Source organism: Corvus hawaiiensis, chromosome Z (assembly GCF_020740725.1).
Source record: "Corvus hawaiiensis isolate bCorHaw1 chromosome Z, bCorHaw1.pri.cur, whole genome shotgun sequence".
NCBI classification, from domain to species: Eukaryota; Metazoa; Chordata; class Aves; order Passeriformes; family Corvidae; genus Corvus; species Corvus hawaiiensis.
The window spans coordinates 17,104,092-17,131,556 of NC_063255.1; the positions used below are offsets into that span (position 1 = coordinate 17,104,092).

General features: G+C 51.3%; 1 protein-coding gene across 3 annotated transcripts; it reads left to right on the forward strand.

Moving 5' to 3' along the window:
• The first annotated feature begins 159 nt into the window (after positions 1–159).
• Positions 160–27,465, forward strand: NOL6 (nucleolar protein 6). Of its 3 annotated transcripts, XM_048291923.1 has the most exons (26): positions 160–183; positions 305–517; positions 1,857–1,973; positions 2,231–2,410; positions 3,005–3,173; positions 4,883–5,017; positions 5,162–5,325; positions 5,531–5,651; positions 5,994–6,052; positions 6,215–6,316; positions 6,847–6,962; positions 7,336–7,513; positions 7,915–8,037; positions 8,193–8,341; positions 9,041–9,116; positions 10,931–11,071; positions 11,367–11,478; positions 11,698–11,852; positions 12,089–12,252; positions 12,694–12,846; positions 14,024–14,121; positions 15,023–15,147; positions 15,309–15,398; positions 17,513–17,710; positions 25,886–25,987; positions 27,081–27,465. In XM_048291923.1, exons 1-26 carry the CDS (start codon positions 178–180, stop codon positions 27,228–27,230), a joined length of 3,396 nt encoding a protein of 1,131 aa, XP_048147880.1. In that variant the 5' UTR covers positions 160–177; the 3' UTR covers positions 27,231–27,465. The 3 variants fall into 3 exon arrangements, with proteins under 3 accessions (XP_048147880.1, XP_048147879.1, XP_048147881.1); XM_048291922.1 differs by lacking the exon at positions 160–183 and having other exon boundaries at positions 225–517; XM_048291924.1 differs by lacking the exons at positions 160–183; positions 1,857–1,973 and having other exon boundaries at positions 225–517.

The following is a 27,465-nucleotide window of genomic DNA, read 5'->3' on the forward strand; positions in this document are numbered from 1 at the left end:
CGCCATTGCAGCGGAAGCAGAGCGGCGCGGCGGACACGCCCCCGTGGGCGGGACGCGGGCGGCGGGGCCAATGGGAAGCGCCGCGCTGCCGCGCGCGGCCAATAGGGAGCGGCGCACGGCGGCCGGCGGGGCGCGCGGCGCCGCACGTGGTGACGGGGGTCCACGTGGGCGGCGGTCATGGCGGTGAGAGGCGGCGGGTCCGGGCCGGGGGCGGCCGCGGGGATAATCTGAACCAAACCGAGCCGAGCCAAGCCAAGCCAAGCCATACTATGCTATGCTATGCTGTGCTGTGTTCTCCCCGCAGGGCTCTCCGGAGGCGGCGGAGGAGGCGGAGCAGGGTCCAGAGCCCCCCGCCGGGGGTGCGGCGCGGCGGGGGAAGAGGGCTGCCCCGACAGCCGCAGCTCCGCAGCCGGCCAAGCTGAGCCGCGCCGAGCTCTACAAGCCACCGACCAGCGAGGAGCTGACCCAGCTGAAGGAGACGGAGGATCTGTTCCACTCCAGCTTGCTGCGCCTTCAGGTCAGCCTGGAGGGCCCCGCGAGGGGAGCACGGGGGGCTGCGGGACCCGGACTCGGAGATGACCTGGGTTATCAAGCTGTGTTAGGTGAAGATCAGCTGTAACTAGGTCATAGAAACATAGAACAGGTTGGCTTGAAGGGGCCTTAAAGATCACCTAGTTTCAACCCCCCCTCCCCCGCCACACCTTCCACTAGACCAGGTTGCTCAGAGCCCCATCCAGCCTGGCCTTGAACACTTTAAAAGTGCGGCATCCACAGCTTCTCTGGGCAACCCATGCCAGTGCCTCGCCACCCTTTACAGGGAAAAATTTCGTCCCAGTTTTTAATCTAAACCTACTCACTTTCAGTTCAAAGCCACTGCCCCTTTTCCTATCACTGTATGCCTTCGTAAAAAGTTCCTTTCCAGCCCTTTTATAGCCCTTTCAGGTACTGGAAGGCTGCAATAAGTCTCCTAAGAGCCTTTGTTTCTGCAGGCTGAATGACCCCAATGCTTTCAGCCTTTCCTCATAGGAGGCATCCTCCATCCCTCTGATCATCTTCTGTGGCCTCCTCTGTACTGGCTCCAGCAGGTCCCTGTCCCTCCTGTGCTGGGACCCCAGAGCTGGATGCAGTGCTCCAGGTGGGTCTCAGCAGAGCGGAGCAGAGGGGCACAATCCCCTCCCTCCCCTGCTGCCCACGGGGCTCTGGATGCAGCCCAGGACACGTTTGGCTCCCTGGGCTGTGAGTGCCATGGCCGGGGCATGTCCAGCCTCTCACCCACAGCACCCCCAAGTCCTTCTGGGCAGGGCTGCTCTGGGTCTGTTCATCCCACGAACCAGGTGTAGCCCTAGCACAGGCTGTTGTTGAACCTCATGAGATTCTCATGGGCCCACTCCTTGAGCTTGTCCAGGTCCCTCTGGATGGCATCCTGTCCCTCAGGTGGTTCTAACATTGGTGATTTTTACGAGGAACAGCTTTGATCTCCTGGCTACTTGCTGGTGTCAGTGGCAGGATCTCTAGGGCCTGGTTTGTGGTGGGAACCTGCGTGGTTGTTTCCTGCAGCTGATTCTCCGTTATATAAACAGCCTTCCTGAGAGCTATGCATGTGTGAATTACATCAGGGTTTTTTGCCTGGACCTTGGTTGGGATGGAGATGATTGCAATCCAGAACTCACAGGAAATGGCAGGAACTGATCAAACTGCCAGCTCCAGGTAGGGTTTGTGGAGACAAAACTGGTGTGTTCCCTAGCTGACCAGCTGCTCTTTGCACCACACTCCTGGTTGGTGCTGAAGGACAAGGTAAAAGGCAAGAGCAATTACAGTGTTGCAGCTGCCTTTGAGGGTCCCCTTTCCCCCTACAGATCGAAGAGCTTTTGAAGGAGGTGACGTTGAAGGAGACCAAGAAGAAGAAGATTGATGCCTTCCTCCATGAAATTAACAGCCTGCTGAGCACCATCCCAGAGACCCCAGAAACTGAAGTATGTTCCACAGTGATGGAAGAGGTGGCAAGACCCCTGTCCTGTATGGAGCAGGAGCAGGCTCTGCTGTTGCTCTGCAAGCAGAGCTCCTCATGGACTTTCTCTCTGAAAAAAAAATACTTTGCTTTTTCTTGGAGGAAAAAGGGGGACACTGTCTTTAAGCTCTGGGTGCAGCTGTGCGGGAAGTGGGGTCTTGGTCCCCGCACATCTGCTGTTGTTGATGCTTAGAGCATTTTGTGTGTCCTGTCTGTTCCCAGCTCACTGACCAGGCCTGGCTTTCCAAGGATGTGAAGGTCCCGTTCCTGCAAGTGCCGTTCAGTGTGAAGGGCAGGTTCCACTTCGTGCCCCCAGCCGAGCTGAAGGTGGTGGGCAGTTACCTGCTGGGCACCTGTGTTAGGCCAGAGATCAATGTGGACGTTGCAGTGACCATGCCACGGGTGAGTCTGGCCATGCCACCACCTAAATGGCCTGGGGCCTCCTGGAGCTGTGTCCCCTCCTGTCCTCTGTGACCCTTGCCCTCTCCATTCCTCAGTGAGGTGGCAGCATCTGGACATGCAGCGTGACTTCCTTGAGGAGCTGGGGAGTGTGGTCTGGTCTCTTGCTCTATCAGAGCTTGCAGCTGTTTGATCTTAGTTCTTCATCAGCATCTTCCTTCTCTCTGCCTGGACTGAACATTGCCAGGGAGATGCATGCTGTCTGGTTTTGTACCCCATTGCATTTCTGTCCCAGCTCCCAAGACAGTGTTACAGGGAGGGAGATGTTTGGAGGCTGGTAACCTCCCCTTGCTGCCCAGACTTGCTTATAAGAAAAGCTTGAGACCAAGCACACCCTGTTTGGCTGTGTGACTGCTCATCTCCTGCAGTCCTGGAGCCTGGTGAGCCAGCAGCAAGCTCCCGACCGACTTGGAGCTCCTTGGTGCTGAGACAGGGCTGCTTGTGGGGCCAGGGAGAGCTGTGAGTGGTGAGGTGCCTTGGACTGAACTGAGCTCAGCAGGCAGGTGAGGTGGCACTGCCCCGTTCCTCTCTTCCCAGGAAATCTTCCAGGACAAAGATAACCTGAATCAACGCTACCACCGGAAGAGAGCCCTCTACCTGGCCCACATTGCCCAGCATTTGTCCAAGGAGAAGCTCTTTGGCAGTGTGAGGTTTGCCTACATGAACAGCAACCATCTGAAGCCCATTCTGCTCCTGAGGCCTCAAGGTGGGACTTGACCCTTGCTCTGGTGTGGAGTGTGACTGGATACTGGTGTTGGGTGGAGGGTGGTGGTGGTGGTCTCGGTCTCGTACCATTTAGTGACCCTTTGGGGAGAGATCAGTCTGGGGCTGCCATCACAACTTGTGAGAAATGAGACAACTCTTAGTTAAATAAAAATTAAAATAATTTATTGAAAACAGAAAAATTGAAAAATTACAGAAATTAGAAAAATATAAAAATTTGGGATGCTATGGCTTGATAGATGGTATGCCCCAGGAACACAGGGATTTGAGATCTTCTGGCTGAGACAGCACTGGACCTCAGGTAGAAAAAAAGAACTTGCAGTGCTGGGCTGACTTTTGGCTGGTCCAAAAGTAAAAAAAATTACTAAAGGCTCCTTAATAGGAGTAAGGCTTCTAATACCCAGCACTAGATGTCCACCACAGCTAGCCTGCAGGGGATCCTCTCGTCTCTCTTTTTGGAGCCTGTCTCGGTGTTTTATAGTGCCTTTGCTCCGCCCCAGCCCGCCCCTTTGGTTTAAAGTGATTGGTGCTTTCCCTTTGATAGATCATCTCCGTCCGCCAATGGCTCATCGTTGTCAAAGGGGTGGTATTAGTTGAGATAAGGGTGCTAAAATGCCTTTATTAAAATTCAGGTTGCCACGGAGCTTGCCGACAGGGTTAACGGCTACAGGGCTAAAAATAGCTGCTGGCTATTAGAACTGGGGTTTTTGGAGTTAGTCCTTGGAGCCAAAGTGCAAGTAAAAACACCTAAAAAAATACTAAAATACATCCAACACATCTTAAAACACTTGTAAAAGTATACAGTAAACACAGGAAAGATAACTCTTATGGTGTACAGGTGGTTTGAAGTTTGATAAGGGAGCATAAGTTGGGGATTTTTAACTGGGAAGGGTGCAACTCTCTTAATAAACTACTTTGAACAATTGAAAACACTGATAATGGAACTTGATTTTTGTACCTGGGCTGATTTTTACATTTAAAATATTTAACTCAGAATTAATTAATTAAAGCACTTAATATGCAAAGACGAAGCACAATTAGGGATTTCATGTATGACACAACTGATGATAAATTTTGGGTGCTTCTCAGTTGTTTTCTCCCTTCATCCAGAGTCTAGTCCTCAGGGTCTCTCCCCTTCCCAGTCCTCCTCTGCAGCTTGGCTGGGCACCCCAGCCTTGGCCTCACTGGCTGGCACATCCTCTGGGTACTTCAAGGAGTAAAAAAGTAAACCCTACAAAACACGTCTGTGTCCTGCACTGCCCATCCTCCCTGCTCTTCCCAGCCCTGTTCCCCACCGTCCTCTTGCCTTCCCCAGGAACCTGTGTGCAGCCTGGCTCTTCCCTGATGGGATGATGTGGGATGCATGGGCTGCTGGGGCCTGCTTGTTCCCACAGCCTCCAGGAGTTAGTGGATTGGGGTCTGGGACAGACGTGGCATGACAGGGCGAGGGCAGGCGGGGGTGCCAGGCTGGCCAATGGGGAGGAAGATGGGACTGCGATATGAACAGTGTGGCCTCAAGGTCATCATTGGCTCTGGGATGTAGTCACTCTGTGCTCTGAGGTGATTTCCACTGCTGCAGAACTTTGCTGGGAAGGAGCTTTTTCCTTTGCCCAGGCTGGGCATGCTCTGTGTTTTTCCAGTTTAATTTCTGACATCTCTTCCTCCTGCACATCTTCCCCCGGGTGCTTACAGGCAAGGATGAGAAGATGGTCACTGTCCGACTCCATGCTTGTCCCGACTCGGGTCTCTTCAAACCCAGCCGCTTCCATCCCAGCAAGAACAATGTCCGGACCACCTGGTTCATGGAGCAGAGCACCCCCAAAGAAGGTAGGGCCTGGGGCTGGGGGAACATGAGGCTGTTTGTTTCAGGCAGAGACTGCACCCAGTGCCTTCGGGTGGGTTTGCTGCAGCCCTTTTCTCTGGGCAGGCGGTTGGTGATTGGGTCCAACGTGCTGTCATCTGCCCACACAGGAGCCACTGAGCCACCGACCCCGCACTACAACAACTCCATCCTCTGTGACACAGTGATGCTCTCCCACCTGCATTTCTTGTCTAACGCAGCCACGGACTTCCCAGGCATGAAGGATGGCCTGGCCCTCCTCAAAGTTTGGCTGAACCAGCGGCAGCTCTGCAAGGTATGTCCTGTGCCAGGGGAGGCTGTGCTTTCCGGGCTAACCTGCCTTTGGCCTGCTGTCCTTCCTAGGCTGGAAAAGGTGGTGGTTTGGTCCTGGTGCATGGGGTGGTGGCTTGTAGCTTTGCTTTGACCTGTGTTAGGGTTTCATGGAGGCCCCATCCTAACCCGTGGATTGTAATGGAGTTGTGGTACCTCTGTTTTCACAGGGCTTGGGGTGCTTCAGTGGCTTCTTGGTCTCCATGCTTGTTGCTTACCTGCTGATGAAGCGCAAGATCGTCAAGATGATGAGTGGGTACCAAGTGTTGAGAAGCACTCTGCAATTCCTGGGTGAGTTTCCAGGGGCCTCTCTGGACTGGGAAAGGTTGGTGTCTCTGCACAAAGCCTGAACACAGTAGGGGAAGAGGCAGAGAGGCCATTGTGGTTTTTCTTTCTCTTGTGCTAAGCCCATGTGGGAGGGATGGACGGGAGGGGATGAGCCAGCAGAGCAGGGCTGGATGATGCAGCTTGCAGGAGGGTGGGTAAGTCCCATCATGAGGTGGAGGCTGGCATTATATTGTAGCACTGTTGATGTTGTGAGACCTTGGTGATATTGACACATAACTGTGCCACTGTCACCAGGGGGAGAGATGTGGATGGTGGTGTGACTTGTTCCTTCCTGTCTGCCCACAGCCACCACTGACCTGAGCGTGACAGGGATCAGCCTAGCCAAGGATGCTGATCCCTCCCTGGTAAGCAGCCCTCTGGGGGCGGTCTCATGCCTGTGTCCATCTGTACTGTCACTGCTCTGGGGCAGGGATGTGCCTGTTGCAGGGATGGCAAATGGCAACGATGTTGGGGTGTCTTGGTGTCTGTGATGTGCTGAGTACTAAGGACCATGTTTGCTTTTCCAGCCTGTTCTGGATGATTTCCACCAGGCATTTGAAGTGGTCTTTGTGGATCCCTCTGGACTGGTGAATCTCTGTGCTGATATGACTGCCAGCAAATACCACCAGGTACTGTGCAGGTTGTGGTGGCTCCTTGAGGTGCTGTCTTAGGAGTGAGCTCTGACAGGCAGAGAGTGGTTAGATGTCTTTGAGGAGGATGTAGGACCAGGGAAGGGTGTTCACTGTGGCTTTTTAAGCTTTTACCATCTACAGCTTTGAAGACTGGAAGTGAATTTGGAGACTTAGATGTACTGCTGCCTTGCTAGTCTTGCTGGAGTGATGTGGCTAGGTTGTTTCCCTCTTTGTGTGCACCTTTGTGTGAAGCCAAGCAGCTGTTTAGCAGATGTAACTGTTCTAAAGGAGAAAAGAACCCCACCTTGATGGCAGGGATATTAAGAAGGGACTGTCTGGCCAGCAGCAAGAGCTGCTTGTGACTTGGCTTCATGCTAAGAACAGAGACTGGGATCTGAGTAAGCTGCTGACCATGGAACTGGGCTGGCCCTGGTTGATGGGGGAGCACAAGTGACCACTGCTGGAGGGATTTGCTTTCCTTCCCCCTTTGCATTCATGCTCCTGCACTGCCTTCCCTCCTGGCTTAGGTCCAGTTTGAAGCCAAGCACTCTATGGAGATTTTGGATGACCGGATGGTGGATGGCTTTCAGGTGCTGCTCATGACCCCAAAGCCAATGCTCAGGACCTTTGACCACGTCTTCCAGTGAGTCTCAGTGTGTTGGTGGAGTGGTACTGAGGGAGCCTGTTCAGAGAGGAGTGAGCTGCTTCTGGCTTTGTGCTGGGGTAGATTTGGACTTACCTGGTGGGAGGTGGCCCTGCTAAGCTCTGAGATGGACACTGGTACCTCCTTGCACTGGGCTGTTCCACTTTTACTGCCTAGATAGCTTCCCAGAAGGAGGGTAGCAAGCCTTGGAAACGGTGACCAGCATCTCCTGAGATGCCAAAGTGCATTATTGTAGCAGCCATCCTGGGTTAGGGCCCTCAGTTCCCCACTTTATCCATCCTCTTAACATATCCCTCTCTCAGAAAGGATTTGCTGGCAGAGGTAGGTGACCAGCTTCTCTTCTTCTCCATAGCCTGAAGCATGTTTCCAAGCTTCAGGGTACTTGCAAGAAGATGCAGCTGCTGAATGAGCTGATGGATCGGGGTGGGAACTACGTGGCTGCGGCCCTGCCCTTCGTTGTCTCACTGCTGGCACGTGGTCTGTCTGGGAGAGCACAGCTTGTGGCTCACTCCATGCCCCAGATCTCTGAGGTAATGCAGCTTGGTAATGACACTGCATCCTTTGCAGCTTGTGGGGTCTTGAGTGTCTCTTGTTGCACTACAGAGCACAGGGAGGGCATCCCAGCTCACTGGGGAAGGAGACAGGCTTGTTCCCTTTGTTGGGAATACAGAACCTGAGGCTCTGCACTGGGCTGTGGGATGCAGCTGTGTGGCTTAGTCTGGGCACGAGTCCTGGTCCAGTAATGGGGCAGGGTGAAGACTGCTTTTGTTTTCATTGCAGAGACCTGTTAAATAAGGCTTTACCTGTCTGTGCTTGTCTGGGCACCTGGGAGAACATAGCAGGAGGTTCATCTAACATCCCAGTATCCCAGAAGCTGCTCCTCCACAAGCCTCATCTCTCCTTGTGCTTCATGTTCCTCATTTTTCCACAGTGGCCAATTGATGCTGAGCCCCCAAAACACAAGGATGTTGGGCCCCTGACGTTTGGGCTCCTGTTTGTCCCAGAGTTTGCTGCCAGCACCCTGGAGAAGGGTCCGCAGGCTGATCACCCCGAGGTGAGGGGAGCCCTGCTTGTGCTGAGTAAGAGCAAAGCTGGTGCTGTGCTGTGGTTGCAGACAGCTCTGAGGCTGGCTGGTGATCGTGGGAGGGTTTTGTCTGGCCCAGAAATGACGTGTGTCCCTGGTCTGGCTTGGTCAATGTGCCCCCACAGGCCTTGGAGTTCCGGACCTTCTGGGGAGAGAAGTCGGAGCTGCGTCGGTTCCAGGATGGCAGCATCTGTGAGGCGGTGGTGTGGGAGGCCAGCGCAGTCTGCCAGAAGCGCCTCATTCCTGAGCAGATCATCCGGCACCTGCTGAAGCTGTAAGTTGCACTGAGCAGCAGCTGTGGGTCACTGTTGCTCTCCTGCTGTGTGTCCTGTCCCTGGTGACCCCATTGTCAGCTTCATGCTTTGTGAGGTGTTTCGGATTTGTAAGGTCTGGAAGTCATTTTAGTTGTCCTGATGTTGTGAGCCGCTTCCCAAGAGTGGATGGGGAGGATGAGCACCTGGTGCTGTAGCCTCTGCTGGAGGTGATGCTAAGGGCAAGGAGGCAACATGAACATGCAGATGGGGTGCTGGGATGCTTGTCAGAGCTGGAAGAGAAGCTGTCTGGACCTTGGAGGACGTTTTCATGAAATCCTCTGTGACCTTGTAGTGGTTCACAAGAGGGTCCTCCCTATGGCATTGGAAAGCCTCTCTGCTGCAGTTTATACCATCTGCCAAAAGTGAGGCCCTCTTCCACACAAAGGAGGGTTTGCCTGTGCCTCTTTATCCTGACCTGAGGATGGGTCTTGTGAGGGAAGGCAGCACACTTGGCTTTGCATCCTGTGAAGCTGCACAAGTTACTATTCTGCTTTGGGTGGATTACTTGGGCAAGGGAGGAATGCACAGAGATCTGTCTTTTCACCAGGACCTTTGTTTAGAGAGGGATTTCTCATCCTTGGGCTGACCCATGCAGTGTCGATAGGATCGATGGGCTGGCATGTCATAGCTTTAATGCTCTGTTGTCTTTTCACACGCAGGCATGCGGACATTCCTGAGTCTTCCATCTGCTACACAGGAGCCCTGCTGGAATCTGTGATCAGGACTGGGAAAGAGGTATGATTGGTCTCCCAGTGGGGCTGGAGCTTTTTCCAGGAAGAGCAGTGAGGGGAGGGCTGTAAGGAAGGTCATTTTAGTGGCCCTGAGGCAGCTGGGTGGTTCCCAGGAGAATGTAGTAAGGGTAAGGATCTACCAAGTCTTTTATGGCAGCCAAGGCATAACTGCTGAAATCCTCTTGCTTTAGCACTCCCCACACCTCATTTTCCCCTGCAAGCATCCCATTGTCCTATTCTCTCTGCTTCTGCCCCTCTGTCCAGATGTCTGAGGATATATTGCTGTCGCACAGTGCTCCTCTGGCTGCACCTTTGAGGTACTGCATCCTGCAGGACATGGGCCAGACAATTCTATGCTCCCATCCCTTAGGTCCATCTGGGAAACCCCTGAAAAGGATCTTTCCTGGCATATTGCGAAGTGCTAGATTGTACTCTGTCTGAATGTGCAGCTGAAACAAAGAAACTCCACTTTTAGACAGAAAAGATGTGTCTTGGAGGCTGGGAAATGTCCCTCCTTACAACTTCTGCTTTCCAGCTTGTGAAATTAAAGTCTGGAGATGAGCCATCAGCACTTTGGCACACTTAGTTGGTCTTTTTTGTACAACCAGCTCTTTACCTGGTTGTCGGATGGAAGAAGAAATTGTTTCCTTTCCTCTTTTTAAGATCTAAGGGGTGCACATTTGATGGAAAGAATGTCCTGTGCCAGGACCAATTGCAGTCTGGGCAGAGTTGTGTGTCAGATTTGGGATGAGATGCTGATTTTCACAGCCTGTTGTGTGGTGAGGCAGGAAGGTCTGTGTGCTGTGTCCTTTCAAGCTGGTCTGGGGTTAGCAGGGCTGTTACACCCCAGTCTGACAGGGGATGCACTTTCCTGGAGCTTGAGGGGTGCTTAGGAGTCCCATTGTTGCCAGTCCTTGAGGAACAAAGTAGAAAGTTGCTGTTGAGTGTGGGGTGGTGGGTACAGGGGTGTCTAGTCTTCCAGCTGTTTGTGTGCAGTCAGCCTGGGGAGCCAGCAGTGCGAGGATGGAGGGGATAAAGGCAGAGGAAGGGTGCAGCCACAGGCAGGCCGGGGTTTGCTGTTTGTGGCACACCCCACAGAGGGTGCTGCTGCTCCGCCGGAGAGCCCAGGGTCAGAAAACTCCAGGCGGGTTGGCTCCTTGTGTGGCTCTCAGCTGCCTCTGAGCTGGGTGGTTTGGTGTCACCAGTGTGTCCTCCCTGTTCAAGCTCCTCTGCTGTTATCTAGGGAGGTGGAAGCAGGGAGGGCAGCACCAATTCTCCTTTTGGTGCTTCTCATCTGCCCTCCACAAGGCTCTTGTGATGCTCTGAATGTTTTCTGTCTTTGCTTTTGCCATGCTCCAGAGCTCTGCCCTGGCTAAGGATGTAGTCAGTGGAGTTTTCTGTTAACTGCTGCCTCTGTTGACGTCATGGTAACTGCTGGGGAGACAGTGGCAGGGCTCTCACCTTGCCAATGTGTGATCTCTTTATTCCCAGATCATTCTTGGCTTCTCCTTTATTATAGCGATTGCTGGCAGTACAGCTCTTGGTGCTGCTTTAGTGTTTTGCAAAAGAAATAATTGTATTTGCCACTGGAAATGCAGCCTCTAGGATGCCTGTGGCTGCTGGGGAGTCACATCCAGCCTTGCCCTTGTCTTTCCTCTCTTTCTGACCTCCCCATTTTGCTGAGTGCTCTTGCCAGAAGCTGCTCCCTGGGGTAGCAGTGCTGGCTCCTCAGAGCTTGGCTGTGATGCCAGCCCATGAGGGAGGTGAGCTGAGTGCAGGAGCAGTAGAGGTGCATGGAGAGGCTCCCTGTGTCTGCAGGCATCGGGAACGGGCGAGGAGGCCATGGTCAGCGTCGTCTGCTCCTACAATGACCTGAGCCGCAAGCTTTGGAACCTGAAGGAGCTGCCGCTGACTGTGACGGCTGTGCAGGGTGTCCATCCAGCCTTCCGCTACACAGATGTGAGTGTCCCGGGGCATGGCCATGCATGGGGGTCTGCAGCGAGCTGGGGTGTACCCTGGCGTGAGGGAGGACCGAGAGAATGGGTCACTCACTGGTTTTGTGGCTCCTGAGAGCCCTTGGGGCGATGTGGGGCCTCTTCTTTGCTGTTTGTCCTTTGTGTTAGCTGTGCACAAGCTGACCAAATCCTCTGTATTGGAGGGCTTTGCTGGTGTGGGAGGTTTGGGTGAGGGGAAACACATTGTCAAGAGGTTTCTGCTCCCTGTTCTCAGTTGCTGGGTGGCTATTCTCTTTCAGGTCTTTCCTCCCATTCCTATGAAGCCGATTTACTCCTTCCATAATAAAAGCAAGCACTTGCTGCTTCCTTCAGAGGAGAAGCCCTGCCCAGCCTACATAACCCCTTTGAAGGGTAAGTGGGGAGAGATGTGAGTGGGAGATGATCCAGTGGAGGGAAGTGGAGGCAAGCAGTGATGCTGGCTCTGTTATTGCTGTGTTGGTGTGCTGCAGGCAGGAACAGAACCGTGGCTCCTCCTGCCCTCCTGCCATAACCTGTAGTTCCAGACACCCCTATCCAACGCCTTATTTCTGTGTGGGACTCACTGACTTCCTGCTATCCCTTCTTTCCCAGTCATCTGCCACATGGAAGGCAGTGGCCAGTGGCCACAGGACAAAGGAGCTATCAAGCGCATCAAGGCCGCTTTCCACCTCCAGCTGGCTGAGCTCCTCCGGCAGCAGCACCAGCTGGTTTGCAGGCCTGCAGTCACCCACACCGACGTGTACAAGGTAGGGGGGTCCCTGGAACCTTTTCCAGGCCTGACCTTACTGAGGGGGGGGGGGGGGGGCTGTGGCAGTGGTCCCACTGGACAAAACCAGTATTTGGATGGTGGGCCTAGGAAAGAGTGTGGTGAGACTGCACTGATGTCAGGATGCTGCTCTTGTATCCCTGAGGGTCAGCATAACACACACCATGCTGATTGTGTCACCACCAAGCCTGACTTTGCCTTGTGCTCCCATCTCAGGATGGCTACGTTTTCCGTCTCCAAGTAGCCTACCACCGGGAGCCCCTGATTTTGAAGGAAGTGGTCACCCCAGAAGGGATGCTGAAGTACCAGGACACAGAGGAATCTCGGCAGCTGGAGCTGGAGACTTTGCATCTGCCCTATCTAACCAGCTCTCTGCATGGGTAAGTGAGGCAGAAGGTGCCTGAGGGGGTCAGAATGTGGGATGTGGCTGAAACCAGCATGGAGGTGCCTGTGGATGCTGGAGGGAGATGGTGGGTAGAGGAGCTTGCTGTGGGAAGTGGCTCTTCAGCCAACCTTGTGAGAGGCTCTCCAGAAGGATTAAGGGATGGGTGTGGGTGTGCGTGGCACAAGTTGTCACCCTGAGTTCACTGGTGTGGGGAAACAAGTACTAAGAAGCAGCATGGTTAGAGAGGAGCATGAGGCAGCTTTTTCCCTTCTTCCCCCCAAAATCTCAGCACCTGCTGAAAGTCCCTGTGCTTGTGATGCTGTGTAAGTGTTCCTTGCAGATTTTTGCTCCTCTCTTCTTTCTTGCCAAATGCCAAGAGGCTGTTGTGGGTCCTGGGATGCATGGGCTGAGCAGTGGCATGTCTCCCTCCTCACAGGCTCCAGCAGCAGCACCCTGTGTTCGGCAGCACTTCCCGGCTGGCCAAGCGCTGGATCAGTGCCCAGCTCCTGAGTGACAGCATCTCTGAGGAGTGTGTGGACCTCCTTGTGGCATTTCTCTTCCTCCACCCAGCCCCGTTCACACCACCCAGGTGAGGATGAGGAGCCCAGGCTGGCCCGATGAGGATTTAGTCCCTTTCATTACCTGGGATGGAGGAAGGGTGGGATGCTGCTCAGGCAGGAGGTGTTGGGAGAGTTCATAGCAGGGAGCATGAGGCCCCTGTACTGCCAAAACACTGTCCGAAGTCCTGTTGGGAGTTGCCAGAGGAGATGGAGACACTTAGCACTGCAGGGCTGTGGCTTTCCCTGCCCTGTGCACTGCAGAGAAAGGGGGAAAGCAGGTAAGGGCGGGAGTGAGTGTCCTTGTGGCCTCTAGGTGCTGGGTGCACCTGCAGGGTGTCTTGTGCCTTCTGGAGGACTGGTGAGGCCTCTCATTTTGGGGGTGATGGCCAGGAGAAGCAGGGTGAGGGCTGTGTTGTGGCTACCAGCATGCTGGGGCTCCTGGGTTCCCTGGGAAGGATTGTAGGGGTGCTGGCACCTCCAGCCTCCCTTCTTCCTGGAGGAGGCTTCCAAAGGAAGGATGAGGGGTCGGCCCCTGAAAGCTGATTGGAACAGTGTGTTGGTAGATAACCCCAGAGAACCAATTGCTTGCTGGTCCCTGGCAGACAGATGTTGTGGGGCCCAGAGGAAGTGAAATGAAGTTAAAGGAAATGTTTTTGTTCTGTGTGGAGTCAAAAGGTTACTCTGCCCTGCACTCGGGGTAGAGTTTCCTTTCCCAAAGTAGCAGGAACAGCAGTCTGATGCCTAGAATGCTCTCTTGTCTCCTAAAATAACAGAATCCCCATCTTCCCAGCTGTCTGGCTTTGTGCATGTGTTGTGTTGCAGAGAAAGAGGCACACTGGGAACTTGGCTGGTGTTCAGACCTGCACCAGAGATGGGAGCAGCCTTCTCTCCACCTCCTCCTTGCTCCAGACCCAGGAGTCTGGATGGGAAGAGCATCAGGAGATGGGGCAGCTGCGGGGGGGCAATGATTCACATTCTGCTGGTTTCTTTTTCCTGAGAAGTGGGGAACAAGGGGGGAAAGACTTTTCCTGGAGATTTGGAGAAGAGGAAGTGTCTCAAACTCATTCTGGACTTCCCTTTCCCACTACAGACATCTCTTCTTGGGTTGCATGTGGTTTGGGCATCCACTAAGTCAGCCCCAAGTGCAGCCCTTCTTGCTGCCAGGAGAGCAAATGCTGATGTTGAACTGTTTTGTCCTGCCTGCAGCTCTCCACAGGTGGGGTTCCTGCGCTTCCTCAACTTGCTGGCAACCTTTGACTGGAAAAACAACCCTCTGATTGTCAACCTAAACACTGGCCTCACAGGTGAGCAGGCAGCAGCTAGGAGAGCTGCAACATGAGATTCTTGAGCCCTCCTCAGTCAGTGCCTGGCTCCAGATCTCCTGGATACAGGAAGGCATCATAGCTTGTGCTGGGGGCAAGGAGATTTTCCACTCCTTTACTCCTGTCCTGTCATGTTTAACTTGCCTACAGGATGGGTTTGGTTGTGCCATGTGTGGTTTTTTTTTGTTTTTTTTCTTGCCTGCCTCTGAGAAGGTGGATCTCAGTGATGATGCTCTGCTCCTTCTGGTCTTGTTGAAATCTGTGACAAGCGTGGGTGGTGTTGCATGTGGTGGTGTCTTTGAAGCCCTCTGTTCCTGCCCTCTAGTGTTTTGTCTGTTGATTGTCTTTTGGATACATGCTGGAGCCACAAGAGCCCATGGGATTGTCTTGACTCTGCAAAGTCATGGGGTGGGGGAGATAGTTACACCCAGCTTTTAAAGCAGATTTATAAAAAAAAGGTAAAGGTGTTTGGGAGAGAATTGGGTTTTGAAAACTGGTATTTTCCAAAGTGCCCTCCAGCTTATTTTAAGGAACTAAAGAGCTATTTATTTCCCCATTTGAGGGGAAATAAAAGACAAAAGATAGAACACTATTTGAATAATACAAACTGTCACTAGCTTACAATGTGAGTTTCCAGCTTGTGTCAGTTCCAGTACCTGCCATGCTTGAGCCCGCCTGAGTGGGTTTAGAGCAAAGGTCCATCTAATGAGAGTGAGGAGCAAGCCCGAGGTGAAGGAGCTCTGGTTGCATGCGTATTGTGGGATCAGAGGGTGGGAGGGGATAAATCCTGCTGTGCTGCCATTTCCTGGCTGTGATGGGGGTGATGAGGGTGGAGGGCTGTGGATGGGGCAGAGCATCTCACCTGTCTGCCTGCCCTCTCCAGACTCTGTCTGCACAGAGATCAAGAACAAGTTTATAGCAGCTCGCTCTCGCCTCCCTGTCATGTTCCTGGCCACCCCCAAAGACCAGTGGAGCTCCATGTGGACCCGGGAGCGCCCCTCAGCACAGGTGAGCTATGCCCTTTGTCAGCTTGCCTCTGGTGGCTGCTGGCTTGGGGCAGTTCCCTGTTCCCAGTGCTGGAGCCAGCTCTGGCAGCCCTCTGAGGGAGTGGAGTCTCTGTTACATCCAGGACTGCCAAGTTTCACCCTCTGACTTCCTTCCCTCCCCAGATCCTGCAGCGCCTTGTCCTACTTGCCTTGGAGTCTCTCCGTGTCCTGGAGGAGCAGCTCATGGACCCACTCAGCGACCAGGATATGAAGGTAACCCCCTGGAGCAGCAGCACAAGGGTTTTCAGGCTCTGGCCAAGCAGACTGGACTGTGGTGGTGGTCACTGGGATGTACTAGGAGGTTTCAGGCTGTGGCCATGTGGTTGCCCTGGTATGTAGAGCTGCAAGGATGGGAGGAGGCAGGCTGATGTCCCTCTGTGCCACCCTGCTTCTGGGGGACCCGTCTCTGCACTGCAGCTTGGGGTGACTAGGACAAGTTTATTCTCTGGTTTTCTTGGAACATGAGAACACCCACCATATTCCTGTGCCAAACCAGTTGTAGTATGTCCATGACTGGATCAAATGGTTCCTCTGGGAGACTCTGTTTTGGAGTAGCTGTGCAAATCTGGCTTGTGTGCTCAAGTCTAACCAAGCTCAGGGTGTTGGAGGTTTTGGCAGGACAGTACCAGGCACTCCAGGACAATGTTATTTTGGTTTGAGTGGAGTAGTAAAGCTCTATGTAGTTTAACCCTTTTCAGTTTCTCAGTGGTTTTATTTTTTAAGTAAACTAAAACATTCATTACTGCGGTGGACTTGAGACATGTAGATGTAGACATGTTCATTTGCCCTTTAAAGGGAGGTATATGTGTTTTGAAGGGTAGTTTGTTGAGGTATCAAGTAGTGAACCAGGAAATTGAAGGTGAAAGGACTGAAAAAGCCAAGCAGTGGTTAGATACGGCAGATTCACGTTAGGGACAAAAAACCCCAAACTAAAACCAAAACCAGAAAGCAGCACATAGAATGGATTTTTTTCTGCCTAGGCAATATAAAAAGGACTTACTAACACTGCTTTCAGTCCTGCTGCATTTTGCACTGGAAGTATTATGGGGTGAGATGTACTTGAGGCAGTAGCAGCGTGTGTTACAGGGCTGTGAAGGAATGAGACATGTCCAGTGTGCTGCAGTCACAGTGCCGGGCCAAGACTCAAATTCAAGAGGTGCACTATTGGGGTGAGCTGGGAAGGGTTAGCTTCTAAAATGAGCTGTCACCTGGCAAGAGCAGCCTCCCAACACCTTGACTCAGCCTCCTTGGGCCACCTTCTGTCTCCCTTCCTCTTGCCCGTTGCAGTGGGAACTTTTGTTATTGCCATGGAATCCCTCTGGTCTGTGCCAGTGTCCTCTCAGGCCTGTGATGTTCCTTAGGGATAAACATGGGGTGCCATTTCCAGGGCTGGTAATGCATTTGTAAGCAAAGCTTGGGGCAGGGAGGAGGGAATAGCCTTTCCAGTTTAGTTTGGAGTTGCCTCCTCTACAGTTGTCTCCTGTTTCTAAGAGAGTGCTCCAAGTTGTTTTTTTGTCTTTGCATTTGGGTCCCATGGGGATGTGCCTGCTGTCATGAAGATGCAGACATGGGTTTGCTCCCAGGGCACACACAGAAAGCCATGGACTTGGGCACTGGGTGGGACAAGTGGTCTGTGTGGGCTAGAGCTAGGAGTGACTCAGTGCTGGTCACTGATGTTCTTCATGTGTGTTCTCTCCAGCCCTGTTGTAAACCAGCTCCAAGCCATGGGTTTTCTTTCAGTGCCGAATTGAGCAGTGTCCCATGCCTCTGTTCATGTCTCTGCATCATTTGTTCCATTTGAAAATGTACACATAGTTTTAAGTTTTTTCCATTTTAATACAGCTGTATCCACAGCTAGATCCTGCCTGTCCAAATATTTATGTGTCTGGGATTGCTGCCCTCCATTAACAGGGTTTTGCTCTCACCCTCTATCTGCTTGATGGAAGATGCTGTTGTCCTCTGGGGCAAATCCTGGTGGACAGATGGGGCCGTCCTACTATTGAGCAGCTCCTTATGTCCCCTGGGTGTTGTTCAGCTCCTGCTGGCTTCTTGATTCCCCTCTTCATCCTGAGACTCTGCCATGTGCAGTGCGGTTATCTACCTCAGCTCACCTCTTTGCCCCTCTCAGCTGCCCACCCCACTAGCATTTACTCAGTAGGCTTCCTGGGGTCTGTGGCAAACTTCTAACATTAATCTCACAAAAAATTTGGTTTACTGCTTTCTGAGGAGAAGGGGACAAAGTGCAAACAAGGACTTGGGAAACCTTTCTTACCTCTCCTGCTTGCTTGTGTCCTGTATTGAGTAGCACTATTTGTTTCTCCGTGCAGATGGTCTTCCGCCCTCCTTTGGACTTCTACGATGTCCTGATCCACCTGAATCCAAACCAGATTCCTCGGCACCTGGAGAGCGTGGACCGGCCGGTGAAATCGGTTTCCCGTGGTGTGGTGAAGAACAGCTCTGCTGTGAATATCCTCTTTCCTGTGGTGGGTTATGACCCTGTGCAGTTGTACCTGCAGGACCTGAGGGTAAGCACAGCCTGTTGGGGAGGCAGAGGGGGTGCCCAAGGGGGAGCTCCCTTCTGGCATTTGGATTGCCTGCCACTGCAGGACGTGGCTGGTGACATCTTTAGGTGTTTGCATGGGATGGACATTGCTTCTCCAGCAGAAGTCCTGATGAATGCGCCACCTCCTCCATGGAAATGGGAGGGCTGCTGTGACGTGAGAATGAGCTCAGATACAAACCACCAGGAGCTTTTGCTGAAGAGCATTGTATTCAGCACAAAAGTGTCTAGGCCATTTGTTTCCAGTCAGTTAATTCACTTTTCGTGGCTTCTTGCACCGATTGGTGTGCACGATGGGCAGTAACCACACACAGTTTCTGGGGGGATGTACAGGTATCCACGGCATGGTCCCAGTAGGCTTTCTGCTGTGAGGCCAATGGTTGTGCGAGCCACAGGGGATCAGTGTTGGTCACAGGGTGGTTTCTCTGTGTCTGACTGCGTGCGTAATAACAGAGGAAGTTGGTAATGTGGGAATATGGAGAGCATCAGTATCCAAAGTCATCAACCATGTTCTTTTCCACCATGAGGCCAAGCCAAAGCCTTGGCAAGCTGGGGAGACATGCAAGGTGCTGGATGAGAGCAGTGATCCTCCCTGGATCTGGACAGCCTGTGCTTTGCAGATGTGCAGCATCTGGCACTTTGGCCCTTCCCACTTCAGATGTGGTAGCTGGGTTAAATGCTAGTGTTGGGTGTGCAGAGAGGTGGGGCTTTGGTGCCTTTTTCTCAAAGCCTGCCTTGACTTGGAAGTGCCATCATCCCTTACTGACAGGAGTGCTGTGAGCAGTGTCAGAACTGTCAGCATGGGAATCTAGGCTGACTGTGGCAGGAAGGAGGCTATGAGGGTCTCTGGCCCTGTTCCCCACTCAGGACAGAGCCAGCTTTCATGTTAGAGCAGGCTGCACAGAGCCCAGTCCTGCTGAATGCCGTCTGTCTCCATGGATGGGGGTTTCCTACCTCCCTGTCCTGATGTTTGGCCACCATTGAAAAAGTGGTGCCTGAACTGAAACTCAGTTTGGGCTGGAAGATTCTGGGCCCTTTCAGTTCAAGCTCCCCTTTCACCTTAACCAGGTACCTTAGGAGTTGGGCAAAGAAAACTTGCAAGGGTTTCTTTGAAGGTTTTCTCATCCTGGGCATAGCCCTGTTACCCCCCAACTGTGTGCCAGCCACAGAGCATGATAACCTGTGCCTATGGGAATCTGCTGCGGCTTCAGCAGAGCTTCCAGGTCTATCAAGGTGCAGGCTCAGTCCTCCTGTCACCCACAGCAGCTTGGGACAGTCTTGGGTGGTGGGAAAGTGAGAGACAGGGTTGTGTGAAAGTCCTCATGAAATTGAGGAAGACCTCAAAGTTGACACACAATTTCCCTGCAAAAAGCAGTGCTTCTTTAGCTGGAAGGACAGGTGGGAGAGGAGATGCCCAGTGCTCTCCTCCCTTTGAGAAGGAAGGTGGACCTGGAGGTCCTGCAGACATGTTGTAGAGAACACTGGGGGATTTCTTGGGGCAAGAAGAAAGGGGAGAAGCATCCTTCACAAGTGTTTTAAAAGGGAGCAGGAAGCAGATTTGGAACTGTTGGCTCTTTAACTTTCCTTCCCGGTGTCTGGGTCTGAGGAGTCATGTCAAGACCAGCCCCTCCCTTTTCAGTGATGACTGTTTGACCTGCTGCCATATAACCTCAGCCAAGAGGAATAGATGTGGATAGGAGATGGAGTTTTTTAAGCCTGAAATCCTTTTCCACCCAGTGCTAGAAGTGGGTTCTAGAGCTGAACAGAACCTTTCAGCAGCTGCCAAGGTGCTGGAGATCCATGGGGACAGAGCCTCTGTATCTCTGAAGGGGTCAGGGCTAAGCAGCCCTTGTGGAAACCTGACAGAAGGAAGACTGCTTGCGTAAAGAGGAACTGGAGGATGTTGGATGAGGTGATTGCGAGAGCTCTCTGGAAAGGTTGTTAAATGCTTGCAGCAGATCTGGCTGTAGATTGAGGCAGTCAATCAGGAAACTCATCAGAGTTTATAGGACACTTTCATGCATCTAGACAAGTTGATGTCAGTAAGTGGCTCTGAAAGTGAAAGGTAGAGAAGAGATTTTCCTGGAAGGCAGCTTTTATTAATCCTCAGGCAATTATGATTTACTTGCTCCAGTCAATAGTGACATCCAAACTGCCTGAATTTTTACTGCTTTTTACTGCCTGTTTTTATTAATACAGGTTATAATAGATTTGGAATAGGGTTTGATCAGGTTGCAAATTTACAGCTGCTCCTAAATCCAATACGCCAACATCCCAATGAAGAAAGATGGATGTGAGCAAAGGTCATGTTGCCTTGTTGGAAGCAGTGTTGATTCTCTTGGTGTCCCTTGTTCTTTGACCTGAGGGTGCTTAGGAGGGAACAGATCATGAACTTGTTGAAGCTTTCTCTGAAGAATGTGCTGTGGGGCAGAGAGCCTGAAATTGCCTCAGCATCCCTGTCTGGGGGGCTTTTCTTTGTCTCGAAAGCTCTTAGATATGGTTTGTTCCCTTATGGCTGTCATATTGGAGGTATCTTGCACTAACAGTTTGCTTGTCATTCACAGCATCCAGATCAGTAGCAGGCAGAGCTGGAGGGGCTGATGAATATCTGTTTTTCTAGGCAAACAGGTGTTTCTTCTCTTGGAAAAATCACAGAGGTGATGCTGCACACAGTCTCGGAGAACTCAACCATATCTAGTTAGGCTGGAAGGCCTCAAAAGCTGATTTTGCACTGCAGGACCACTGGAAGCTGGTGATGCTGAGCTGTCAGTAGAAGCCACTCCATCCATCAGAAATCATCTGGCTTCATGTCTCAGTGTACTGATGTTGTTGCTTAAAGGCAGGAGCTTTTCATCGACTTCGGCTTTGCTTGGTAGCCTCTCCAGCACCTCTTTGTTTCTCCTTCCCTGGCTCTTGCTGCTCTAAGTAGTGTTCAGCTCCTCCTTGTCCTGCGGACTGGGAGCCCTGGGGGTCATCCAAACCCTGCAAGAAGTTGGTGCCAGAAAGGAGCGTGATGACAGCAGTGAGTCTTTATGAGAGATCTTGGATGAGAAGGCAGTTTGGGCACAGAACTGACTGGCTTTGATTCAGAGTAATTTGCTCTCTCTTAACATCACAAACCACAGAATTGAGCAACAGGGCTGAAGCCATGGCTGACAGTGCAGCCCTCGTGGGTTTGTAGCAACAAAGGGAGACATCTGCCACACAGATGCTGTGGGATTTTGTGTTCTTCTGTGGGCAGAAAAGAAACATCTGCCCTTTATTGAGATTTCCACATGGAAACAGGATTTAAATGCCTTGGTGTTTTGATTGAATTGAGAGGGGTAGGGAGTAGCTTCTTCCCCAGTGTGTTTGGGCTAGTAACCAGGAGATCTGCTGTTCTGTCCAGCCTGTTTGCCCCTGTTCTTCTGAAGTCAAAGGGATTAGCAAGGCAGTAGTGCTCTGGAGCTGAAGGGTTGCTGTGTGCCTTCTCCAGGGAGCTTAATCAGAGTAGAAAATGAGAGGTGTAGAATCCTGCTTGAATTTTTCCTTCTTCAAGGAGATGTGCTGCAGGAACTGGCATGAGTTGCTCTGGTGCCTGGAAGGCTGGGTAGAGATGAAAGGCTGGCTGTGGGATTCAGGCAGCAAATTCTTCAATTCTAGAACAGATCTGATAGAAAAGGCCTGTTCTGTGATCCTGTGTGCCAGACATCCCACAGAGAGGGCTTCTCTAGAGCACCAGCCCATCAACAGCCTCCCTGCTACTTACAGTTTGGAGCACCTTGTGTAGCAAACCCTGGGTTGGCTTCTGGTAGGGATTCTCCAGCAAGGTGAAATTGAATTTAAGTGTCTCAGATGAAGCTCCTGTTGAGTCTCTGTTATGACTGCTGGTCTGTGTCATGGTGGCTGTGGAGCTGCAGAATCCCCCTATGTTTGCTAGGGATGTGGTGTGAGAAGACTTAGTCAGTGCAGCTTTTGCTTCAGGGTGGCTTGGCTGTTCTCTGGACTCAGGAGACCATCCAGAGGACACAGGGCTTGTGGCTATGCATGCCATGCCCGTCTGCCTGCATTCCAGACCTCACAAAAGCCAAAGGCTCTGGTCACCTCCCAGAGCTGTTCACTTATGGTGGGGTATGCTGGGTGAAGCTGCCTGTGCCATGTCCATCTGTCTGTCTGTTATGGCTGTGAACAGACCTCACATTTCGTACTGAGTCTCTGGTCTCACCAGTTCACTGATGGGATGTGCTGTTGTTCACTGAGATTTAGCTTTCTTGGGCTGCACATGCCAGAGGAAGAGCTTGTTGCAGAGGAGCTGCCCATCCTGTGAGATCTTTTCTGTGTGGATGAGCAGGAAAATGCTTCCTGCTTTACTATAAACATCCTTCCCTCTAAAGCAATGTTTTGCATTTTTTACACCTTAAGGCAAGAGCTATCGGGAAGACTTGGAGCCCTTTCCTTTCTTCCTCTCATGGTGTAAAAATGTGCTACTTCATGTTAGGAAGGAATTAATGATAATAAAAATTATCTGTCTCCTAAAATATATAAGCTGGGATTATGTGATGTAGCTGGAATTGGTGAAATCTTTCGAGGTCAGTCTGCTCCCTTCCTGTTTTGACTGACAGAGCTGACTCCTCCTGTGGTGACACCAGGTAGACAGGGACAAGCTGAAAAAACTCTGAGGGCTCTCATATTATGTAGGAAATTTCCTGTCTGGATCTTTGCCCTTGGAAGGGCAGAGGTGGCAGGAAATCATCTGCTCCCAGAGCTGCAGAGCCACTACGAGACCCTTAGCACTGTGCCCAGGGCTGGGGGTGGATACACACGTGTGTGTGTGTGTGCGCCCACCTGCTCAGCGAGGCATCAGCCCCGTGTGCTCCTGGGGAGAGCTGACAGGGGACTTGTGGCTGCATTTCTTCTGTGTTGGTAATGCCCTCCCAAAGGCCCTGGAGGATTTGTCCTGCAGGAAGTAACAGAAGGCTTTTCTCTCAATGGTTTGGTGGATTGACATGTTTGCTGATGCAGCCAGGAGGACGCGGGTGGCTTCTTTCCTTTATGTGTTTTTTTCCTGCTGCCCCAATTTGCAGGACAAGGGTGTGTATGTGGCTCTCAGGTGGAAAAGTTTGCATGGTTTGAAATCAGTTTGAAACCTTTTTATCAGCTGAATCCTAAACTTTACACCTGGATTTCGTTTGTCTTTTAAAAGAAAGTCACAGAGGTAGCCCCAGCCTGGGGTTACTTGGACAGTGCTCCTTGCTCTGCTGGCTCATGGGGGAGGCTCTGTGTCACATAACTGAGAGCATCAGGGCAGGTCACAATAGGGTGACAGAGACCTCAAAACGTTAACCACAAATGTTTGTTGGAAGTAAGTAGCTTATAATAGGGTTTTACACTGGTGGATTCCTTGCTAAGAGCACTTAAAATGCTCTGAGCACTGAGCAAATGTTTACTGATGCATTTGCCTTCTGAGCTGCTGTTGAACGAGGAAATGCTACTGTAGGACACATTTTTGTGTGTGGAGACCTCCCTAAAAGGCTCTTCCAGCAGCTGTGATGCAATGGTCCTAATCTCTTCGTAGGAGCAGTGAAAAAAATGGGTGGATAAAGGGTGAGATGGAAAAACCCCTATCCCTAAACAACAGTGTAGATGCTTAACTAGTAGGTAGTTAACTAGCAACAAGTAGATACTTAACAATGTAGATGCCTAACAACTAGTAGATACTTAACTAAGTTACACTTAGCTCATTGCAAAATCCATGCTTCAGATGGAGCTGCTTAACCTGGTAATCGCATTTTAGATCCAGGTATTGTTTTACTCACTACATTTCCCCACCCTTGTCATTCCTTTAAGCTGGATGGTTTCTTACAAAGCTCTGTCTAATCTTCTTCCAGGTGCCATATACACCTTCTCCCTGGACAATGAGGCCTCTCTAAACTGAAGCCCTGAGCTTGCAGGTCCCCATGTCTCTGCAAAGTGGGAACCAGCTGTAGGTTTTGCTGATGGCAGGGACTTCCCTGGGCCTTGAAAGCTGAATTGCAACCAAAGAGCAGCTTGAGAAGGGAACAAACACACTCCCTGCCTTTTCTCTCTTTTCTCTGAAACTTTTGCCGGAAGAAGGTGTTTGCAGGCTCAAACAAGTCCAGTGACACTGGGCAGAGAACATGGGATGTAGAAAGGAGGGTGAACTGTTTGCTTTTACTCCTTAAGCCTCTGAACAAACAGGAGTGCAGTGACTAATACACCAGACCCTTTTAGTGCTGCAATTTCCCAAGAACTGGATGGGCATCTCCACAGCTTGGTAGGCCAGCCTGAAGTACTACCACATGGATGATGCTGGGGGCAGGACAAGTGCTGGGATTTTGAATTGGATGCCATCCTTTTAACATCTGCCATCTGCTCCCTGCTGTCTGGGAAAAAAATGGTATCAGACCAAACAGTGGTTTTATTGGGAAATTAGCTGAGCCTGGGAGGGTTTCTTTGCTGCAAATACTTTACTGGCTTCTGTCCAGCAAGATGTATCTGTGAAAAATGCTGTTCTCACAAGGAGCATTGCATGGCACTGAAGACCTCGCCCTGCAGAAGAGCTGGGCTTTTTCAGGTTCACACATGCTCTGCTCCCCTTTGGTTCGGAAAGCTGCATGTTGGTGGTCAGCGTGCCCTGAGCTTTATTGCTGATCCTTGAGCTTCCCTCCCTCCTGCTCTTTGCTCTTTGGCTAAAAGAGGAGCCTTTCCTGTTGACTGGGCTCTGGGCATAACCTGTTGCTCTCAGCATAGAAGTGCCAGGGTGGATTGCCTCTTTCTCAATGTATTTTTAGACAGTGTTTTTTCTAGACAGTTGGGTGAAATAACGCCTTGATCAGGCTTGCCCCTGTGAGAGCCCATGGAGTGGGGTGAGTTGGCAGTTCTTGGGATCTTCCCATCTTGATGACCTAATTTTGTTGCCCTCTGTGAGGGCAACAACAGTCCAAACTCAAATCTGTCTGAAGAGGTTGCAGACAACACCACCCCTCCTTGCTTATCAGGTCTGTTTTCTTAAAATGCCACCTCGCCCTGTAGGATTCACTGATAACACCAACCCAGTACACCTTTTTTTACCTACTGCAATCCTGGTATGTCCATACAAGGCCCCATCCAAGCTTGTCTTTGATGTTGATTTTCTTTTCATGCACATCCTCATGAAAACCTCATGATATGGTGATGCCAGCAGAGACCTCTCTTGGTAAAAGCTGGGAAACTAAGGGGATGGAGGAGAAGGCTGAAAAGGGAGCAGAGAGTCTGTATTTTGGGCAATAGTTTGTTCTAAGGCTGGTGAAACCCTCTGCAGAAGCTTCTCCTGTACTGATGCTGGGGACTGTTCTCTCAGCCTGGTAAATATGTCTTGTTGCCTGATGTTAATCTCCACCAAGATAAACAAGTATCAGCAAGCAGCTGCTTGGCTGTCTTGGTCAGCTTCTTACAGGGTACACATCTCTTGGTATCAGCATGTTGGGTGATGAGCTGTAGGGCCAGACTTTTGTGTTTGAGAAGTTGCTTGCACACAGCATTGTTTCCTTCTGCTGTGATGCTCATTTGCCTCCTTGCAGCCCTAGGAATCCAGCTTGTGTGGGTTTGGGGGAAGCCAGACCATGGGCTTTAGTCATCCCTTTGTGCAAGATCTCTCTTTGATCTCTGCTGCCCAGCGCCACCAAAGGAGATGCTCACCGACACCACTGCTGAAACACAAGGGGCAGGGAGGACAGATTCCTGCAGGGCCTCCATTGAGCTTTCCATCTCTTTGCACCCCACAGAGCACTGTGTTACTTAAAATCTCTGCTCTTACATTTCCTTTTTGGACACTGTGTGCTGACAGCTCACGTGGGGTTTATCCTGGTGGAAGAAGGAGCTTGGATACCTTGGTTGCAAAGATTGCAGAGCTTGAGATGTTGGCCTCTGGTTTGGGGTTTGTCTTTGGTGCCATGAAATGTACTGTGGCAGGACTGCCTGCTGGGTAGGGCCTGCCTCTTTCTGTCTCACGGATTGTGAAATCTTTGACATGATTCCTGGACACTGGGGAAGTACAGCTTGGTAGTGCCAGGTCAGCTGATGGAGGACCACAGTGAGGGACACTCAGTGGGTTGTCACTGAGGGGGTCACTGTTCTCAACCTGTGTTTGTTTTCTACCCAGGATGCCTTCGATGATCTTGCCTTGTTCTTCTATGACAAGCATGGTGGGGAAGTAATTGCAGTTTTGTGGAAGCCTTTGAGCTTCCAGCCTCAGCCTTTTAAGGTGAGTTTTTGTCTCTGTTTTAAACTTTGTATTTATCCTGAAAGCCTTTTTTCTGTTGGTAATTGCTTTGTCCAACTCTTATCAGCCACAAAGCCCTTTGAGAAATGGAGATAATACTTCTGTTGCATCTTAGAAGGGGAGAAACCAAGACAGGGCTGTGACCACAGTGCCTTCAGTCATCAGCAGATCTGAGAAGGGAAATAGACTATCCCATTCTTATGGCTTCAGGATCTTACCCAGAAGTACCCAACCCACAAGAATCCAGGGTGGCAAACCCAGGTGCAGAGTGCCCATGTCCCATCAATGCATGGAGCTGTTTTCCAGCTGCACTGTGTGGGCTGGCAAACCCTAGAGCGTGGTTAAGCCAGGTGTGAGGCACACTGGAGTGATTCATGCTGCTTTCTATGAAGGAAAGACGCAAAGAAACCGGTTACTCATGGCTCGGAGCTGGCAGCCCAGGCTCTTCTGCTGTCAGTCTCTGGGTGATTTATCTCCCCTCTCTTCACGGCCAGAGGGCATCGGCCATTCTGCCTGGCTGGTGTTGTGAAACTCAGTTATTCACACTGGTGAAACAGAGGAGGAGATGCTTGCATCTGAGCTGAGTCTGGCTGGATTAAACATGAGGGCTTTGTTTTTGCCGCTGTTGCAGCCAAGGATATCTTCCCACCTGAGCTCTTGACACCCACCAAAAGAGAAGAGCAGAAGCAGCTCTTACTCAGCCTTGTGCTGTGATCCCCTTTGCATACTCCTGTGCCCTGCTCACACAGGCTCTGCCATGCATATGCACACTTGTCATCCCACCATGCCCCTGGCCATTACTTTGCTTCCTGACTTCGTTGCAGTCTTTGGACTGTGGCTCCAGGATGAACCCTAAAAGGGGCTGGAAGGGTCACTTTTACACTTTGTTAGCTCTAAAATTGAGCACTGATAGTGTTGAGAAGTGGAACTTGTGGAACTGGGTGCAGTGGTGTAGGAGGGTTTGGATGTGACAAGGCAGGAGAGGAATTTACTTCTCTTACTTGGGGCTGGAAGAGGTTGCAGTGCAGCTCTGAGCAGGTGCTCCCATTTGTGCAATATTTTCTGTGTCCTGCAGGTTGCCAGCATGAAAGGAAGGAAGGTGACAACTCTGAACAACGAGCTGGTTTGTGTTCCCAATGTGGAGGCAATTCTGGAGGATTTTGAGATTTTGGGAGAAGGCCTGGTCAAAAGTGTGGAAGCTCGTACAGAGAAATGGACTATCTGAAACCACTGAGAGGTGTCAGAGTGGCCTGTCTTGAAGCAGTTTGTTCACTCTGGGTCTGTTCCTTTTTATAAATCAGTCCTAAAAAAGCCTTTTAGCTTTCTAAATCCTAGAACTGTATGTTTTACTCTATTTATGTTTATATACCTTCTTCAGAAAAGAGTGGGATCTATTACTGTTTCCAAGAATACAAATGCCTTTTTATTTTGAAGAAAATATAAAGATGGGATAAAGTTTT

Bases quoted from the DNA above. Each gene is read 5' to 3' on its own strand.
- NOL6 (XM_048291922.1), top strand. From the start codon at position 275: ATGCTATGCTGTGCTGTGTTCTCCCCGCAGGGCTCTCCGGAGGCGGCG. The intron at 8,342-9,040 runs GTAAGTTGCACT...TTTCACACGCAG, and splicing joins ATCCGGCACCTGCTGAAGCT to GCATGCGGACATTCCTGAGT. The intron at 11,072-11,366 runs GTGAGTGTCCCG...ATTCTCTTTCAG, and splicing joins CAGCCTTCCGCTACACAGAT to GTCTTTCCTCCCATTCCTAT.